The sequence below is a fragment of the Spodoptera frugiperda genome, chromosome 24 (genome assembly GCF_023101765.2).
Source record: "Spodoptera frugiperda isolate SF20-4 chromosome 24, AGI-APGP_CSIRO_Sfru_2.0, whole genome shotgun sequence".
NCBI classification, from domain to species: domain Eukaryota; kingdom Metazoa; phylum Arthropoda; class Insecta; order Lepidoptera; family Noctuidae; genus Spodoptera; species Spodoptera frugiperda.
In genome coordinates this window covers 2,732,221-2,753,983 of record NC_064235.1, presented here as the reverse complement: position 1 = coordinate 2,753,983, position 21,763 = coordinate 2,732,221, and the positions used below count along the sequence as shown (strand labels likewise).

At 37.8% G+C, this 21,763-nt stretch overlaps 2 protein-coding genes across 2 annotated transcripts in view; one reads left to right on the top strand and one right to left on the bottom strand.

Moving 5' to 3' along the window:
* LOC118278687 (uncharacterized) overlaps window positions 1–21,418 on the top strand; it is a 38,583-nt gene extending 17,165 nt beyond the window's left edge. Inside the window, 10 exon segments of the mRNA XM_050703365.1 lie at window positions 1,529–2,030; window positions 2,033–4,494; window positions 13,977–14,195; window positions 15,923–16,065; window positions 16,685–16,826; window positions 17,468–17,659; window positions 18,209–18,304; window positions 19,054–19,160; window positions 19,919–20,074; window positions 20,569–21,418. Coding sequence (XP_050559322.1) covers window positions 1,529–2,030; window positions 2,033–4,494; window positions 13,977–14,195; window positions 15,923–16,065; window positions 16,685–16,826; window positions 17,468–17,659; window positions 18,209–18,304; window positions 19,054–19,160; window positions 19,919–20,074; window positions 20,569–20,614 — 4,065 coding nt within the window. The 3' untranslated portion in view covers window positions 20,615–21,418.
* LOC118278720 (alpha-centractin) overlaps window positions 1–21,763 on the bottom strand; it is an 800,945-nt gene that overhangs the window by 489,512 nt on the left and 289,670 nt on the right. The window lies entirely within an intron of this gene.

Below are 21,763 nucleotides of genomic sequence, written 5' to 3'. Positions count from 1 at the left end.
TAGATTGACAGCCTATATATTGACAGACTATAGTTTGACAGCCTATAGATTGACAGACTGTAGTTTGACAGCCTATAGATTGAAAGCCTATAATTTGACATGGGCTATAGATTGACAGCCTATAGATTGACAGACTATAGAGTGACAGACTATAGATTGACATGGGCTATAGATTGACAGACTATAAATTGACATGGGCTACAGAGTGACAGACTATTAATTGACATGGGTTATAGATTGACAGCCTATAGATTGACGGCCTATAATTTGACATGGGTTATAGATTGACAGACTATAATAGATTGACAGACTATAATAGATTGACAGCCTATAGATTGACAGCCTATAGATTGACAGCCTATAGATTGACAGCCTATAGATTGACAGCCTATAGATTGACAGCCTATAGATTGACAGACTATAGATTGACAGCCTATAGATTGACAGCCTATAGATTGACAGCCTATAATTTGACATGGGCTATAGATTGACAGCCTATAGATTGACAGCCTATAGATTGACAGACTATAGATTGACATGGGCTATAGATTGACAGCCTATAGATTGACATGGGCTATAGATTGACAGACTATAGATTGACAGCCTATAGATTGACAGGCTATAGATTGACAGCCTATAATTTGACATGGGCTATAGATTGACAGACTATAGATTGACAGCCTATAGATTGACAGCCTATAGATTGACAGACTATAGATTGACAGCCTATAATTTGACATGGGCTATAGATTGACAGCCTATAGATTGACAGCCTATAATTTGACATGGGCTATAGATTGACAGCCTATAGATTGACAGCCTATAGATTGACAGCCTATAGATTGACAGCCTATAGATTGACAGCCTATAGATTGACAGCCTATAAATTGACAGCCTATAGATTGACAGCCTATAGATTGACAGCCTATAGATTGACAGCCTATAGATTGACAGCCTATAGATTGACAGCCTATAGATTGACAGCCTATAGATTGACAGACTGTAGATTGACATGGGCTATAGATTGACAGACTATAGACTGACAGCCTAGAGAGATTGACAGCCTATACACTGACTGGCTATAGATTGACAGCCTATAGTTTGACAGCCTATAGATTGACAGCCTATAGAGTTGACCCTACAGATTGACAGCCTATAGATTGACAGCCTATAATTTGACATGGGCTATAGATTGACAGCCCATAGACTGACAGACTATAGATTGACAGCCTGTAGATTGACAGCATATAGATTGACAGCCTATAGATTAACAGCCCATAGAGTGACAGCCTATAGATTGACTGACTATAGATTGGCAGACTATACAATGACATGGGCTATAGAGTGACATGGACTATGTCAATATGACAGCCTATAACTATTTGTTTCCGTAAGAAAATAAAATACGAGTCTAATGTTTTAAAATAATTAACAAGACGGACATTAAAATAAATATTAGTCATCTACCATAATAATATATTGTGTATTATCTGATTAATTTAACTGCAACCATTCTTTAACTTTTCAGCGCCTCGAAAGAGATCCGATAGAGCAGCTGCCACTGCGTAAATTAAAATGCAAATATAAACCGCCCACCACAACAACATACCAAACTGAAGACACAGAAGAAATAACTAACACAGTTGCTACAGAACCAAAAGAAGAAACACAAATTGAACCTAATACTAAAGAAGATAAAGTTCAAATCAGCGTGACATACGATACAGTTGCTTATACTAATGAACCAATCATAGTTAAAGAGTATTTGAAATCGGAATATGATGAAAATCTTTTAAAAGACAATGAAATAAGTAAAGAGGTTACAATAGTCAATACCGTAGATACTACAAATGTAGATGATTCGGAATATACAGAACCAGTGAGTCCTTTGCCAGAAATTGTTGATTTAAATCCTAAAGAAAGTGTAATTGAAATACCTAAAACGCCAGAACCAAGGAAAGATACAGAAATGCCAACAATATTCCCACCAAGAAGAGATTACGAAGCAGATATAGGTAGAACGAGACCGGGAAGCTAAATCTAAACAACTGGACCAGTCAAGTTGAAATTAATAAGAGCACAGTGGATAAAGTAGCTGTTTTTAAAGAAGAACAAATACAAGAAATAGTCCATACTTTACCTTCTATTGACATTAAAGCATACGCCAGTCAAGTCTCGGTAAGCCAAGAATTATCTAGAAATTTTGACGATAAAACAAGTGAGGACAATGAAAAATCAGCTAAAGTTCTTTATGGTAAGGTTAAAATTCAATTGGAAACAGCTCAAACTATACCAGAAGTAATTGACGTTACTCCTGTAAGTAATATTGTAATTAGTGATGATTATCAGAATGTAGATGATGGTAATCTACCACTAGATGAAAAAGAGACACAGTCTTATGATTTAGCACCAGACACAACTCCTGGATGCCCAGTCCTAACTGAATTGGACTTTGAAACGTTAAAACTTATGAATAAATCGCCAGAAACTCGCGAAATACTTGTAGAAACTAGACCAAAACCAGGTAAACTAGACCTTAGTTTATGGAAAAATCGAGTTGAAGAAAACAGAAATCATATTGGCAAAGATATTAAGAATAATCCTGAAATGAAAAAGGAAGTTTCTACTAAAGTATTTAAACCTAGACGGATCAGTGATACGGTGCCACTGAAAAACGAACTTAACGACGCTGGTAATAAGGATGAAATTTCTGTAGTGAAAGATAATGAAACTAATGATAGTACTTATAAATATGCAATAACTGATTCAGATGTAACTTCGGACGAAATATATACTTCATCGTCTGAGTCTGATGAGGAGAGTTATAAAGGTAAAGATAGGCATAGAATGCCAACTGGTGTGTCTATGTACAAAAAAGATGTTGAACCATCTAAACCTAAACCAGGTAAGCTAGATCTAAGTATGTGGAAGAACCAGGTAGAGGCAAATAGAAATCTTGCTGATTTCAAGAAAAAGCCTAAAAAAACTGAAATAACAACTGAAGCACCTGCTAAGAAAGTATTTAAATCATATACTAAAGGAACTAGTGATACAGTACAAGGGAAAGACGACCTTAATAACGCTGGAAATAAAGATGAAACTCCTCATACAGGTGCGGATTATAAATCTGAGATTCAAGTGGAAATAGAGACTGTATTACCTGAAACAGTAGAAGCAAAATCGATTGAAACTAAGCCTGAAACAGCAAAACCTCTTATTGCATTAATTAATGTTAACAAACATGAAACAACATACGTACCTAATGACAATACCAATACAGAAGAACATCCCAAACTTCTGCAAGGAAAAATCGACCTTGAAACAGGGTATACCTATGAATGTAAAGCTCAAATTGGCGTGCATGACCCAGACACTGTATGCTTTACCTCAGCTGACTACGTAGAAGAAAACGTGACTACTTTACCAGCGATTATCACCTTTGAAACTGATGACATTAAGGTTGAAAATCCTAAGCCTGGTAAACTTGATTTGAAAGCTTGGGAGGATCAAGTTGAAGCTAATAAAGTACTTGTGGACAAAATAGAAGCAGTAAGGAATGAACATCTTGAAGATGTGGCTAAAACATTGACTGGTAAAGTAGATTTTGTTACATTCGAACATGTGGGTGAAGCAAGAATGTTTCAAGCAACAGTAGACCTTAATACACACGATGATAAAGTTGAAATTGCTGAGGCAGAGGATGATTTAGACGCTGATATCGACGTAGAATATGAAAGCATTAAACCAGATAGTAATATCGCTCCGTTGAATTATATATTTCCTCGTCGAGCGTCAAGGGATGATCAACTTTATAACGAAGGCAATAGAGCTCAAATTCTAAATCAATTAGTTTCTGAATCACTCAGCGACCCTGATCTAGTGAAAGATGAACCAGTTCGAAAGCCTAATTCCGATAAAGACTCAGTCATAGGCAGCGTAAAAAGGAAATTGTACTTTCTATCTAGCATAAATAGAGTTCATAATCCCATAATACGCGAAGAATCAAGAGAAAAGGACGATGTAGGTAATGATGATAACACAAAAGCAGATGCTTTTGAAACTAAAGCGTATCTCATAAACGATTTAGGTCCAAAATCGAATGCAGCAAGCATAGAAGACATAGAAGCTCACACAAGCACTGTGACAGAGGATAATAAACCTACAACACCACCAAATACAGCTCAAATCGAAACAGCAGACGTAAAAGGGCGTTCAAACGAAAATGTGTTTCATTTTGATGTAACAAGAGTTGAAAATCGGATGACAAGAAGTGTTTATGAAGTTGGAGAGTTTAAAAATTCTACGGAAGATATGCAAAGGGCGAAGTCTTTGGCAGAATTGGACTTAGGTGATGCTGTTCAGGGCAAAGTGAGGAGTATTCTCAGTAGGATCAATTCTGTGGACTTCGGGAGACGGGAGAGCATCAAGACTTCGATCAGTGTCAAAGAAATGCCCAGAAAGATGTCTGTTTTGGAGAAAATTGCACTTTTCGAGGTGAGTCGGTTAAATACTTTTATTTAAATAATAATCTTAGAAGGCTTTCTGTCTTGAATAAATAGTCATTTGTTACTCTTTAGACCTGAAATTCTTATTTAAAAACAAAATACGTTACTCCACACTAGTATTTTCGTGTCGTGGATGCGTTTACAAACATACAAGTCCACATAGACATGACATTCAGACCTGAAACTACAATTTGTGGATCACACAATGAGTTGCTCCGTGCGGCAATAAAACCAGCTACACGTTTGTGCGGCAGCCGGTTGCCTAGCCACCGCACTAACCGTGCCGTCATCCAATTATTTCTCACGCCTTGAGCAAAGCGAGAGGCACTGTCAGATTTTAACTGACTAAAAACCACCCCGTTCCTACTACTGCTTTTCGAGTCACAATACAACACTACCTCCCATTAAAGCCGTGGCAAATTATTAGAACACCTTATATTATAAAAAAATACTTCAAAATTCACTGCTGCTTCGTTGGCCGAGTGGTTGCAAGTGCGGCTGCCGGGCAAGGGGTCTCGGGTTCGATTCCCGGGTCGGGCAAAGTATTACTGAGCTTTCTTTCGATTTTTCGGAAACTTCTCAGTAGTAACACGGAGTCTGGAATCGTGCCCAGTATATGGCAACAGACCCTATTACATGGGACTTATAACACAAACGATGAAAAGTGGGTGTACATTGTACAGTGGCATTACTTGCCGTAATGTGTGCCTACCACTTCGGAGAAGTTGCATAATAATAATATCTAATTATATAATACAAAAATACATAAAAATTCACCTTGAAAACAGCAACTGATGTAATGTTCTTAAATATCCCATGCAATGACCGATAACAAAGATTCTACATAATAATCCGATGCCCTCAATATGTCAGATTACGACAAATAATATATTATGTGATAACTGATAAGCAATCATCTGCAGATCTATGTAATCTTAAGATTTCACATTTATAAAAAGGGGAAATGTATCTATTATTTATTTACTTTGGTGGTTGTGTACGGGTAAGTGCAATTCGACTTTTAATTCATTATTTTATTTATAAAATCCCATCTTAAATCTATCATTATAGATTTCCCATTGCGACACAGGTCTTAACACTAAATATATTTACAATGTTTGAAACATAAATGGAATAAATAAAACATAACGTAAACAAGCCCGCCAAGCGTGAAAACAATGAACAACAAATCTTCTTATTTAGAGGAGATCCATAGTCCAGCAGTGGATTGCCACAGCCTGTTGCTTCACATCACATCATCATCAGCCTATAAGTGGCCACTGCTGACCAAAGGCCTCTTCTCACACGGAGAAGGTTTGAGCATTAACCACCACGCTTGCTCAATGCGGGTTGGCGATTTCAAACTTATAATTGGAAATTATAAGCCCAGGTTTCTTCACGATGTTTTCCTTCACCGTTTGTCAATGGTGTCTAAATAATGTTAGAAAGTACATGTAACTCGGAAAAAGTTACATTGGTACTTGCCATTGATAGGTTTCAAACCCTCAGACTTAAGAAATAGGTGTCTTTAACTTAAACCTCCGGGCCAATACGATTACTATGACCTATTTATTATGGCCTTAATATTTATTACACACCAATTTTATTGTCCACCAAAAGGGCCCCATTTTGCAACGAACTAACGACACAAAAGTGACGAAAAATTACATTGAACTTAGGTACTCGGCCATTGTTGTCCAATAGCCCTTTTTACATACAAATACTTATGACAAAACTGACCAAAAATTACTCTAAGGCTTACTATGCACGATACGCCATTTGACTAATGTATGCATTTTTATTTTAATGTCCGTCTCGTAGATTATTTTAAAACATTAGACACGTATATTTTATTTTCATACGGAAACAAAAACTTTCAGAGATATATCGATTTGTCTTTTTTTTTAATGTTGCCCCACACTAGGATTTTCTCCTGTGTCGTGGGTGCGTTTACAAACATACAAATTCACATACACATTACACCCAGACCCGAAACAACAATTTGTGGATCACACAAACAGTTGCTCCGTGCGGGAATCGAACCCGCTACCCGTTGCGCGGCAGCCAGTTGCCCAACCACCGCACCAACCGTGCAGTCAATATCGCGTGACGTCACTTCTAGGTACGTTTTATACGTAGAAATGGCGTAGTTTTTCTCCCACTGCTAAATTTTGATTCGCTTTTTTTTCCATTTTTGTTATCTAACTGACAGACTAAATAGATTTTTAATTTTCGTACCCCGTCATCATCTCTATTGTAGGTTGCATGCACTCGTCAATTGACGCGTCGTGGACAGTAAGCCTAAAGGTAATTTGCTAACCAATTTTGTTACGTAAACATACTCATTATACATAGTAAAACTACTCTAAATAATCTATATCTATTCATAAAAAAGACAGATTTGTTTGTTGGTTTGTTTTACATTGAATAGGTTCCAAAAGTAATTGACCAGCAGGCCTCCACCAAAGGCCGGCTACGCACTTGTAAAGTTGTAACTCCTCTGGTGTTGCGTGTGTCCATAGGCGGTGGCGATTGCTTACCATCAGGTGATCCGTACGCTCGTTTGCCGTCTTATACTATAAAAAAATTTAATAATTCTTACACCATTAAAATCCTACTTTCCGTGGACTAACATAGGGCTATTTTCTATTCCGATATTCATATAAAACAAGCTTCTGCACGCGGTTTCGCTCGCATTCTCGTAGAATAAAAAGCCTATGTTTTTCCAAATCACAATATACCCGTGTTCCAAATTACATCCCGGTTCTTTCAGTCGTTTTGACGTGATTGAGTAATAAACATTTATAATATTAGTAAGATCGAACACACGCGAGTGAATCCTAGTTATTTAGTTACATATAACCAGTATAAACTGACCGTCAAATGTACGGAAAGATCGTTAAAACGAGACCAAGATAGACTGGTTATGCATTCCCCTTATTTTATATACTTAGTATAAAAAAACATGGTCAAATAGTTACTATAAATATAATTCACACGAATTCAACTGAAGCGCTAACAAATACACGATAATCATTTAGCTCGTGTAGTTTTTTCCAAACAAATTGTTTAAATAAAAAACTACATACAATATATATGTGTAGTATAACTAGTATATTTGTTTAAAGTCTGTGGTTCCGTCTCTAAAGTGGGTCAATGTCATCGCTTGGTTAGAAAAAGCAGGTATTTCTACAACTTTTGCGGGAAAAAATTTAGTGGCACGGAGTATTGAATGAGTGGAGTGTTTTTAGAAGTGCGCTGGGGGCAATGTGTTGTGTAAAATGTAAATAATAAAATAATACTTTATTCATAATTCAAAATTGTAAAATATATCTTAAATACCTAGATTTGTTCTCACAAAGTTAAATGTGTAGATTGTTGTTGAAGGTAATTATTAGTGTCATTTCAATAATAATTTGCGATCATTTCGGTATTTTTTTCCACATTTTGGTCAGCCAAATATGTATTTAATGGATACAGATAAAAATGTATTGTAATTATTTTACGCGAATGGGATTTTAAAGTTTTGTTTAGAAAACTTAATATATTGTAGACCAAGAAGCATACCATTATTTGGACATTTGTAGTTTCTGAATGAGATAAAAAATGGAGAAGTTTTTATGCTTATGTTTATTTTATGCTCATCCCCGTGGCCGGGGCCCCTTATAATTGATACGACACTAGTTACGCCCATGGCCTGAATTTTAAATTAATAAAAAAATAACCGTTCTTAACGACGAATATTTAAAGAAACAAGATTTTTGACAGAAATTCTATAGAATAATGATGAATAGAAAAATAATGTCAAGAATATCAATCTAAATATTTTTAATCGAGATCAATTAATCATTAAGCCCGTAAGATTGCACTCCTTACCTACCTACCATGTTTTTTTTTTCAAATCAATTAATAATTTGACCCTTAAGATAGCACTCCTTACCCACCATAATCCATGTACACCTACAACTTTTTAATAAATTAACAGATAGTCAAAGCGTTCTTAGTTAATTCTTCGCCGACCGTTGAACCGTACGTTCGACTTTTAAAACAAAAATATTTGACAATTTTATTTTGAGAAAAAAAAATCGGTTTGTTTTTCACTTTTTTCAACTTTTTTCTTTAGATTTTTTTGTGTTTTTTTTTTGCGATAGAAAAATGAAACTTATTGTTATTCTGTTTTTAGTGACCTGTGTATTTAAGATGGTAAGTCGATAAATAATTATTTTTTAAACAAGAAATGTTTTTTGGTATTTTTCTTTTCATATTATGTAGTTTTTTTTATGGCAATAGGCTCACTCCCTATTACATGGGACTTATAACACAAATGGTGAAAAGTGGGTGTACATTGTATAGCGGCATTACGTGCCGTAATGTGCACCTCTGCCTATCTCTTCGAGGATAAAAGGCGTGACGATACATTATGTGTTTTTTTTACTAATTAGCATAGTGCTCGATCTAGATTTAAAATGGGTTTTTAGCTAGAAATTTGTCTAACAAGTAGAAAAACTAGTATTTTTATTAAATATCGCGGGTATATTGACAAAATTAATTCGATGATTTTCTTAGAATTATAATAGTGTTATAATAAAATCTAAGAATTAGATTGAATATTAAATACATACGTGTTTAAAATAACATCGCGCTTTTATTCTACAAAAGGCTAGGTAGATTTATTTTAAGCACTTTTTATTGCCAGGTACAAGTTTCGAACCTAATTCAGGCACATGTAATATTGCTGTATATTTATAATAATGCTAGAATTAAGACAAAAATATGTCATATGTTTTACTTTTTGAATTAATGTATTTATTCGATTCGCCTTTATTCTAACTTTGTCCTTCTCACGAGAATAGGGTAGAGGACAAATTTTTATTTAAACGTCGGTCGGTGAAGATTGCTTCAAAACATTAAACACGTATTTTTTATTTTCATATGGAAACAAATACTTTCGAAGATCTATCGATTTGAAATATCGTTTTATACGTAGAAATGACGTATTTGCTCCCATTCTTAAACTTTGATTCGTTTTATCTAAGTATTGTTACCTTATAATTATGACAAAATAAAAAAATACGTGTTTAAAATTTTATCATTCAAAGTCAAAGTCAAGTTGTGGATCACACAAAGAGTTGCTCCTTAACATGGCATCCACAGGCCCGCATCGCACGCAACGGATTTTAGTTTGTCTTGTATAGAAACTCATACAACTGCGTCCACTGATCCGCATCGTACGGACCGCATCATCGGTAATGCCTACATGCGATGCGTACTGATGACGTCATACGGAATGCGTGCGATGCGTACGATGCGGGCCTGTGGACGCTTACCTTAAGGCAATCTCCTTCTGCAATTTTATCTTTTTGCAGAGGGAGGTCAGAGCATCACCTGACACTTGCCTTAGAAGAGAGATGCCATGTGAGCCGCCTGATGTCACCTCTTTCTATGTGAGAAGCAGGGGGGCAAAGCGCGTGCGTTTTATTTTTTTAGATAAAGGAAAGCAAGTAGGATAGTAGAGTAGAAATATAACCGAATAAAGGTGCGTTATTATCGCTCGATAATATCGCAAACGGTATTGCGATAGTGCGTCCCGATACATTGCACACAGCTGCGTTTTTATCGTCCGATATTTCTCACGAGAGAGCGCGTTATTATCGCAGGTGTGTGTACGGTCGTTCGCGTCCTGATACAAAACGTTCTAGAACTCATACCGGAATATCACAGGACGGAGAAACGCTTTCTTTCATCATCATAATCTTCCATCGTCAGCTTGTTTCCATCCATAGCTTTACAAAATCTTGTGGAATGGCAATAAAATTGGCTACTGTGCCTCTCTCTCTCTCTCTCTCTGTCCCCTCTCTCTCTCTCTCTCTCCCCCTCCCTCTCTCCATCCCCCTCTCCCTCTCTCTCTCTCTCTTTCTCTCTCTGTCTCTCTCTTTCTTTCTCTCTCTGTCTCTTCATAGCTTTGGTAGTTTTTTTATTTGTGGTGTACGACTGCACGGAAGTCCTACTTCTTGCGGCGTTATTATCGCAGCAGTGTGTAACTACATGACCGTCCTAATACAAAATGTACTGAAAACAGATATTGCAGTAACGCATGCGATATTATCGACCGATAATAACGCCTGTGTGGGAGAGCCTTTATTAGGTTATAAATAACATATAATTTAACATCTAGTGAATGATTTGACCAGTAGTTAACCTAACTTAACCTTAGTTCGAGTTTGCTTTATGTTTAACGAAACCAAAGCGAGAGCGAGAGCGCGTTCGGCGCTTTGTGCCCTTAGTACGAGTGTTTTACGTTTCAATTTACAAACGTAAAGAAAACTCATACTAGGTACAGTTTGGCCGCAATCGATCAACCAATCTTTACCCTTAGTATAAGTTTGTTTTACGTTTAACGAAATCGAAATGAGAGCTCGTTCGGGGCTCTGATTAGTTGCTTTATTCGAATCGGCCAATCAGAGCGCCGAACGCGCTTTTGTTTAGATGGATGTAAAGGAAACATACTAAGGGTATTGATTGGCCGACTTCAATCGATCAACCAATTAGAACCGCAAACGCGCTCTAGTTACGATTTCGTTAAACGTAAAAAAATCCTACTAAGCGCTCTGATTTATCACGTAATGCATGTTAGAATTGTTATAATTGTGTGACATTTGACAATGAAATATTAAATGTAGTATTTGTTATAGATATGGTAGTGTTAAACCACGTTGTTGCATGATAGTAGTGTGATGTTGTTTGTTTATTTATTTATTAGCTGATGTCCGCGGCTTCACTCACGTGGAATACTCACTTAGTGACTTTATTTTCTAAAATTTTAGTTATTGCCAAAGTTACTCTTTGGCAATCATCCAAACATTTACTCACTCAATGAAAAACAAAAAGCCCCGAGAGATCTGTAGGGGTAAAAATATAAAAGGCCCACGGCAATGGAGTGGTTGAATGTAGGGTGACAAATAACTCTTGACCACACGCTAAATTTCGCACGAAACAGATTGCAGAATAATAGAAAAAATGTTACTCCTTAGTACATCAACTACCTGCCAATAAAAGTCCAAGTCCCAAAGCCATTAGAGAGATTCGGCGTAACAAACATACAAACAGACACATATTTTGGTGTATGGTGTATATGCATGAAGTAAAAAGTATTTTAATATTACAAACAGACACTACAATTTTATTTATTAGTCTAGATTAAGTCTAGAATATAATAAATATTTATAGTGCATGATGAATTTTAAGAAAAGTATGTAGTAATTTTGTTCGTCTTAACGGATATGACAATGCACTTTAAAAAACAAAATTTTTCTATGAAGAAATGTTGGGTTAAAGAATAGGTACCCTTAGTACGAGTTTGCTTTACGTTATACGAAAACGAAACTAGATCGCATTCGGCGCACTGATTGATTGGTTTATTCGAGTCCACCAATGAGCACGCCCAATGTACTCTCTTTTCTACTACTTTAAACGAAAAGCAAAGTCATACTAAGCCCTCAGGGTTATCAGAAAGCGCTGCTGCCCGGTCGCTGTCAAATGGGAAGCATCATCAGAAGAATCATCATCAATCATCATCAATCATCATCAATCATCATCAATCATCATCAATCATCATCAACCATCATCATCGTCATCAACGGCCCGTGACAGTCCACTGCTGGACTATATGGCTTCCTCTACATGGTCACATTCTCCTCTCTTCCTTTAAAGCGATAGATTTATTTAGAACTAAGTAGCTTCCGCCCGCGATTCCGTCCGCGCGGATGTCGGTATTCGCGTGGATGTTTTATTTCTCCATTTTCAGTAACTCGGACAATGACATCTTATAAATATCTATTGGAACCAAATACGGCTGGGCTCATAATAATTAAGGAGATCCCTCTATTGAGCTACTGCTGTTGAGCTCGCGTTCTGTAGTATAAAGCTGAAAAATTATGTTTTTTTTTCTACGTATTTCATCGAAATCGAACCGTTAGTTTTCACGTGATGCCTGAACATACAGACAGACAAAACATGTTTTAATCACATACTATTTGGGTTTGGTATCGATCCAGTAATACTGCTATTTATTTTTTCAATATTTTAAATGTACAGAATTGATCCTTCTACAGATTAATTAATGTATAGATGCTCTTCAAACTTGTAAAAAATACCGAAAACAATCACATAAATAAGTTACGTAATAAAGTAATCGATTCAAAGTCATTTGGACGAGTATTTTAGGCAGCTTGAAGGTCACTTTGTCGTCTAATGTAGGTAGATGTCGTAATGATGTATCAGGTCGTTGATCTTTTCAGGAAGTACTATTTTTAGCTGTCATAACACATTATTTTTATGTATTTTGATAATATTAATTTTGGCATACATATGCTAATAACTCGATTTTACCTTTCGCAAAAATGATGTTGTTATTTTCTCTCGTCGCATGCACGCCTTATTAAAAGTACAATTATTATTAATTTGTACGCCTTATAAAAAGGGGCGTAGCTAGAGCCGTGTCTGCTGTATCAATTTTACGGGGGCCCCGGGCTACGAGGGCCCCCGAGCTACGAGGGCCGCCGAGCTACGAGGGCCCCCAGCTACGCCGTAAAACAAAAATTAAAAACTTTAATTTCAGAAATTACAAATCGAAATAATCCATATCTACTATACTATATAATGAAGTTAGTTTTCCTAAAATTGCTGCCAAATTTTGAACGCATGCTTTGCGCGAAAAAGAATACATTATTTATTTTGGACATTTGTAATTTCTGAAATGAAGTAAAAAATTGGGAATTTTTTATGTGTGTGTGCATGTTGGGGATAAGGGATTAATTTAATCATCATCAATCATCATCAATCATCTATCATCATCAGCATCATCATCATCATTATCATCATCACCATCAGCAGCAGCCGGGGAGCGAGGAAACGGTGGCGAAATTTTTTTTTAAACGTTGCCCTACACTTATATTTTTTCCTGTGTCGTATCGTAACGGGGCTAGAATAAAGGTATATTTTTTATGGTATACAATCAATCGACAATCGACGTCATTGACACCCGTAACACCAGAAGAGTAATATGTGCGTTGGAGGTGGTTCAGTCTCATGCCGGTGTACTACCGGAGTGATACCACGGCCTCACAGAAAACGGACGTGAAACAACGCTTGCGTTGTGTGAGTGAGGTTACCGGAGGCCCAATTACCACCCTTCCCAATCTTCCCAATCCCCGATTCCCGAAAAACCCTTAAATTCCTAACCCCCAAAAAGCCGGTAACGCACTTGTAACGCCTCTGGTGTTTCCGTATCCATGGGCGGCGGCGATTGCTTACCATCACTTGCTTACATACGACTGATCGTTTATAACGTGTTTCATAAAAAAAATACTATGAGGCCATGGTATCACTCACAGTCAAATCCATTTGTGCCGAAGCAATCTGATGGACTTTGAGAAAATTACTAATAAATCTTTTTTCTCTAAAAAATTACAGGGTAAACTAACGTCTCCAAAACCGGAGCCTCCGACGGAAGACACGCCTACTGATAATCAGGAGCCGGTGGCTGTACCTGGGCTCTCTGAAGAGGCGTATTTGAAGAAGATCCAGGAACTACAGTCTGCTAAGGTGCAGTTTGGCAAGATGGACAAGATGAATTCCGTTGTCCTGTCTGATGGGACGAAGATGCCTGTTCTGACTGTTGGCACGGCTTTGGTGAGTAGATTTTCATATTTGAGGAAGAAATAAAGAAGTAACATTAGAACTTGAGACGGGGTATTTACCATGTTTATGTATTAATTATAATGTTATCGGCTTACTCACGTAACTGTTTGACGAGGAACTCGACTAGTTTCAAGCCATGCTAGAGGCTCATATTCACAATGCGGCGATTGTCGCACTGCTACTGACGACTCGAGTTTCGCGCCCATCGCGCCCTCTGCCTGGAATCACGTGTACTATCCGGCGCGCGCGACGATGTTGACTCGTTAGACTCCTTCGCCGGCTGCGTAGGTGTTTGGTTCGATTCTCAAAACTTGAAACTATAATAGTCGAGTTCTTCGTCAAACAAATACGTGAGTAAGCCGATAACATAATAATGAATTTAGTATGTCTCATGAAAGTTACAATAAAATTATGTTTATTTATGTCTATGAGTTTCCGATATTTCGGCACTGTTGCAAGCGCCATGATCACGGATGATGATGATCAGTTCATGCGTAATGATCCTCATAGACATAAATAAACATGGTAATTATCCCGTCTCAAGTTCTAATGATAGTATTAGTGACCATGTCAGTTTAAAAACTTAGAAAGAAAGAATTAAGGTAAGCGTTCATAGGCCCGCATCGAACGCAACGGATTTTAGTTTGTCTTGTATAGAAACTCATACAACTGCGTCCACTGATCCGCATCGTACGGACCGCATCATCGGCAATGCCTACATGCGATGCGTGCTGGTGACGTCATACGGAATGCGAACGATGTGTACGATGCGGGCCTGTGAACGCTTAAATTTTGGCATTTATTTCACACGCAAAAAAAATGACACGTAGGTACAGTTTACGCAAAGATTTGATAATAATATTTATGTATTATATGTATTTTACACGATTTTTTAACATACACTTAATTTTTCTATTCAGACGGTAAGTGTTGAGCGTCACCCAGTGGACATGGACACACACGCCTTTTCAAAGGACTTGTACTGGTAACCTTACTTAGACATAGTGCTGAGGTAGTCACGTCGGTGTACTGTGAGGCCGTGGTATCACTCCGATCGAGCCGACACAGCAGACTTAGTATCGATAAAATATGCTTTTCTTTCATCATCGTAATCTTCCATGGTCTGCTTGTTTCTCTCCATAGCTGGATAAAATCTTCTCGAATGCTAATTGGCTACTGTGTCTCTATCTCTATCTCTCTGAATTTTGGTGGAAGCTCCCAGCAACGTAGCCACATCTCTCTGGAAAATCATATCCCACTCCCTCTCTCCCTTTCCCTCTCCCATCCCTCTCTTGTTTCCCTTAGCTGGACCCTCTCCTACTTCGTCTCTCTCTCTCTCTCTCTCTCTCTTCATGGCTTTGGTGGCTTTTTTATTTGTGGTGTACGACTACATGATAGATGCAGTGGCTTGGCAACCCGCTACTGTGCAAGCATTGCTTGTATGATCTTATATGGAACAACATTTTGTGTGATCCACAAATAGTTGTTTCAAGTCTGGGTGTCTTGACTATGTATGTTTGTATATGCACTCACGACATAGGCGGGGCAAAACATACAGACAAATTATCACACCTATCTCCCATTGCTGTGTAGACAGAGACAATAGAACGCTAACTACCACAATTCTAGCCTCTCCTCTCTCGCTATATTCATCAATCTCTTCATGCAAAACAGTCGATTGACGCTAAAAAACATTAAATATCCTGTTTTCTTTACAGTTGGACGCGCGCCTTCTAAAACATATTATCGGCGCTGCGATTGACATGGGCTACCGTGCTATCGATACTGCCTACATATATGGTAATGAAAAAGAGGTCGGCGAAGCTATACAAGCTAAGATTGATGATGGGACTGTGACGCGGTAAGTTAGCTTTAAAATCGTATCGTGAAATTGAAGCAGTCGGGACACATTCTAGAAAGCCAGCCTCCAAGCCAGTATGTGCCCTCACTAAGTCTTCATATTTAGAATGGGTCCCGACTGCTTTTTTACGATGACTTTCTTGTTTTAGGGTTCTTTAATTTTCATATTATCAAGAAACGAAGTCCGGTTTTTAGTTTTTTAAGTTACCTTTTTTATTTATGATAGGTATAAGCCGGTAAACGAACGCACGGATTGCATTGCATTGCATTGCATGGACACTTGAAACACCAGAGGCGTTATAAATGCGTTGCCGGTCTTTTGGGGGTTAGGAATTAAAGGGTTGTTGAGGAATCGGGGATTGGGATATGCAAACTTCCTATACCTAACCTACCTAATATTTATGTACCTAAGTATTATTAAACACAACATCCCAAAAACAATCTGCAATAAAAATCAGACTAACAAGACCATAACCTCTTGTGCCGCCATCTACGCAAAGAAAAAACACATTGTTCAATAATAAAAATCAGACTAACAAGACCATAAACTCTTGTGGCGCCATCTACGCAAAGAAAAAACACATTGTTCAATAATAATGTTTTCACATTTCTTCTAACAGGGAACAGCTATACATAATGGGCAAGCTATGGAGTACTTTCCACAAGACTGACCTGGTGGAGACTGCCTGCAAGAACTCCTTGGAAGCGCTGGGCATCACGTACTTTGACCTGTATATGATACATAACCCTATGTCTTTTAAGGTAAGCGTTCACATAATATAAAACAAAGTCACTATTTCCCCGGAGCTGCGGTCTGCCTAGAGAGTTTACCGGGGCTCCGGCTTGAAAAGCAGGAGTAGGAACGTGGTGGTTTTTAGTCAATAAGAGTCTTGACACTCTCTTTCGCTTTGCCAAAGTCGGGAGAAGTCGTTCTATGATTTTTCCACCAAAAAAAAAAAAAATCTTTCAAAGTCAAAGTAAAATCATTATGAAAGGTGCTTTTGAAATCCAACAAATAATAGTCTGTCAGTCTGTCCGTCAGTGAAGCTCGTTTCAAACTGTAACTTTGAATGAAGAACTTAACTTAAATTCGAACGTGCAAGAAACTCTATTCCTTACTCTTTTAAAAATTGTAGATATCCCACTCACTCGCACGAAGCGCTTCGCTTCAAGCTTCCTTATGCGAACTGCTAGGAAGTGGAACTCCTTGCCGGAGTCTGTGTTTCCTGATGGGTATAACCTGGGTGTCTTCAAAGCCCGAGTGAATAGGTTGCTTATGGGCAGACGTGCTCCATCGTAGGCCGCATCATCACTTACCATCAGGCGAGATAGCGGCCAAACGTCGACCCACCAAATGTACCCTTGCACCCATACTTATATATTTTTATCACCTTTTTCAACAGGAAGGTCCAGATCCGATTCCAAAAATAGCATCAGTGATCCAATTCTCCGAGTACGACTACCTTGATGCGTGGTACGGCATGGAGAGCTTGGTGAACAAGGGTCTAGCCAAGTCCATAGGAGTCAGTAATTTCAACTCCGTGCAACTGCAGCGGATACTGGACAAGGGGAAGATAGCACCAGTCGTGAACCAGGTAGGATGTCTTACTATTATTAGGTAGAAGGCCCAATTCCCCCCTTCCCAATCATCCCAATCCCCGATTCCCGAACAACAACCCTTAAATTCCTAACTCCCAAAAAGCTGGCAACGCACTTGTAACGCCTCTGGTGTTTCAAGTGTCCATGGGCGGTGGCGATTGCTTACCATCACGTGTGTTAGTTTACCGGCGCGTTTCGTAAAAAAAAAATATAAATGTGAAAGTTTCTTTGTACGAGAGATTAGCTCATCTCCAGAACTACTGGTTTGAAATGATTAATTAAGCGTGGGAGTGCCATGCTTCGGCACGAACGGGCCGGCTTGACTGGAATGATACCAAGGCCGAGCAGTAAACTGACGTGAAACAACGCTTGCGTTGTGCGAGTGAGGTTACCGGAGGTCCAATTACTTCCCAATCTTCATCATCATCCAAGAATGTTTGAACATTAATCACCACGCCTGCTCAATGCGGGTTGGCGATTTCAAACTTATAATTAGAAAATATAAGCCCAGGTTTCCTCACGATGTTTTCCTTGATAATTCTCAGGTGGAGTGCCACCCATACCTCAGTCAACAGCGGTTGGATGCTTTCTGCAAAGAGAAGGATATCCAGCTCAGTTGCTATGGGGTTTTGGGATCCAAGGTAAGAAACTATGATCTCTCTATAAGTTTTTAAACTGACATGGTCACTAACACTATTATTAGAACTTGAGACGGAATATTTACCATATTTATTTACCAGTTCATCCGTGATCATGGCGCTTGTAACAGTGCCGAAATATCGGAAACTCATCGACATAAATAAACATGGTAAATATCCCGTCTCAAGTTCTAATAATATGATCTCTCTTTTGATATTCGGAGAAGCTCTCGTGAAAGATAAATTGTGGAAGTTCTCTTTCGGAAATTAAAAAAGGGCGTGATGATTTTTTGCTACACCTTTAGAAATACCTTTTTTAACATATGGATTTCCTCAAGAGTCCCTTGTGTCTTACGATGTGCATCCGACAGCTGGTTATGTCGGACTCGTTACCGACCAAAACTACACATTTTATACCTGAAAACAAGACGGTCACTGAGTACTGAAATGAACACTTCATACTTTTCTAGTGTTGTGAGTATCCATGGACGGCGCTGATTGCTTACCGACAGGTTATCTGTACCCATAGTACGAGTTTACTCTATGTTGAATATTCGTTTCCAACCAATCAGAGCGCTGAACACACTCTCGTTTCAATCTCGTTAACAGTAAAACAACCTATCCTAAAACAACAAAATTAAGTCCATTATAGCCAACACCGTCACTATCTTTGCAAAAATGTATTCACAATTTATCAATATTAGATTAAATTTGATTCTAGTGTTTATTTAATTTCCAATTCTTGTCCCCAGGGCACACCAGCAGAGTACAAGAACTCGACATTCGCCGTCATTGACGACCCGCTGGTGAAGGTCATGGCGTCAGGACTCGGAGTCAGTCCTGCACAGCTTCTAATTAGGTACGGGAAGCATACATACCTACATACATACCGTCATGCCTTTAATCCCCGAAGGGGTAGACAGAAGTGCACATTACGGCAAGTAATGCCACTATACAATAAACACCCAGTTTTCATAATTTATATTGTAAGTCCCATGTTATAGGGGGTGAGCCTATTCCCATATAACGGGCACATTTCCAGACTCCGTGCTTATTACTGAAAATTTTTCGAAAAACCGATTTAGTATTGTCCTGTGTCGTTGGTGCTTTTACAAACATACAAGTTCACATGCACATAACACCCAGACCTGAAGCAACAATTTATGGATCACACAAAGAGTTGCTCCGTACGGGAATCGAACTCGATACACGTTGCACCGCAGCCGGTTGCCCTGCCACCGCCCCAACCGTGCAGTCAAAAGAATAGAGTTTTAAAAAGACTTCCACAAATAATTCAAGACCAAAATTAGCCAAATTAGTCCAGCCGTTCTCGTGTTTTAGTGAGACTAACGAACGGCAATTGATAATTTGTTAATTTTTAATAAAAACTAGCGAACTCAGCGAACTCCGTTTCGCCACCAACGATTTCCCTGATTTCCTGCTTTTCTCTTGAATTTTATCCTGAATTTTCTGCTATAAACCTCACGGAGCCCGAGACCTTTTCAACGAATGCTAAACCGTGGAAATCGGTTCGTGCGTTCTAAAGTTATAGCGTCAGGAAAACCCGACTTATTCTTTACACACAGATTAATATATTTTTTTCTTCTTCCCCTCCAGATACCAAATCGACAGCGGCCACAATGTGGTGGTGAAGGCATCCTGCGCCCCCCACCTGTGGGACAACCTACAGGCTCTGACGTTTGAGCTGGACAAACCGCAGGTCGAGGCGTTACATGCGCTCAACAAAAACAAGAGGACTTTTACTTTTAAAGGGTAATTATTTATTATTCTTTTGTACCTAAGTTTTTAATCTGATATGGTCACTAGTAATATCATTAGAACGTAAAGTAATATCATTACAAGTTTCCGATATTTCGGCACTGTTGCAAGCGCCATGATTGTCTACTCATAAACATCCACCCGCATATACTCCAGTTCATCCGTGATCAAGGCGCTTTGCAAGTGCCGAAATATCGAAAACTCATAAAAACTAATAAACATGATAAATATCCCATTTTAATTTGTAATTATTTTTCAAAAAAGGGTCTTAATTCGGGCCCTTTTTGAGGGGAAAATAATCTAAAATGACTTCTCTCGCCTTGGATGAGACGAGAGAGGATGTGAGACTCTTACTGACTAAAATACCCCCTTTTGTATAACCATTAGATAATTTCTCCCCTCAAAAAAAAGGTGGCTGGTTGGTCTCGAGCGTATGTAAATAGTAACTATATATAATATTAACACAAAATGTTTTCTTATATTTTCAGAATGGGCGAGACTCACAAAAACTACCCATTCCTGGAGCCGTTTTAACTAACTAAATTATATATAATATTTGACATCAAAACTTAGCAATTCAATTAGTTTTATAATAATAATGATTTAACAAAAAATAGACTAAATCCGACATATAATTCCATAATGTGACATGTTTAAATAAAATCTTTTAATGTTTAGTTTAAAATACACATAAAATAATTTAAAGTTATTTAGTATACAGGGTAAATAAACAAAGCTAGATTCAGTACAGAGACGGTAGCTATTGTTATACTAAATTGTACGCTTTGTAACGAAGCCATATCTTTTGTAACTCAGTCGGCGCTAGACAACCAATGGTTGCTGTCTCTGTATTGAATCTATCTTTATTTTCTTAGATGTATACTAAACTTTGCTGACTAAGTCATACTTTAAATAGACCATCTATTTTAACAAAAGTGATGAGGAAACTATTGATGGTGTATTTCATCTTTTTATCATCGAAACATACGTTTTTGCATGACGCATATAACTAGTAGGAGAGCCATGCTTCGGCACGAATGGGCTGGCTCGACCGGAGTGATACCACGGCCGAGCAGAAAACCGACGTGAAACATCGCTTGCGTTGTTTTCGTTGTGTGAGTGAGGTTACCGGAGACCCTATTACCCCCTTTCCAATCTCCGATTTCCCAACAATCCTAAAATGCCTAACTCCCAAAAGCCCGGTAACGTACTTGTAACGCCTCTGGTGTTTCAAATGTCCATGGGCGATTGCTTACCATCAGGTGATCCGTCTGCTCGTTTACCGACTTATACCATAAAACTTTGGCGTCTAAATGCAATTTTATAGACAACATCAATAGATTTCTCATCACTTTCATTGTACTATCTAAATTCGAAAACAATACTTTGATTATAGAAAACTATTGACTTATTTTAGCAAACAACTTGAACTAAATTCTTCCTATTTATTGATTGATAAAATCAAATTTTTGACATTCATGATTAAGTATATTTTATGAAATGTTTATTTTTTTTACAATTTTAACGCGTAATTAATAAGAGTAATGTTTTTTTTTATGAAAGATTGTATTTCATTATATTCCTAATTTACATTACACCATTTCAATATACTTTTGTAGATATCACTTTAGACAAAGAAAATGTTATAATAATTTAAGATATTATAAATATAACTTTAAATTC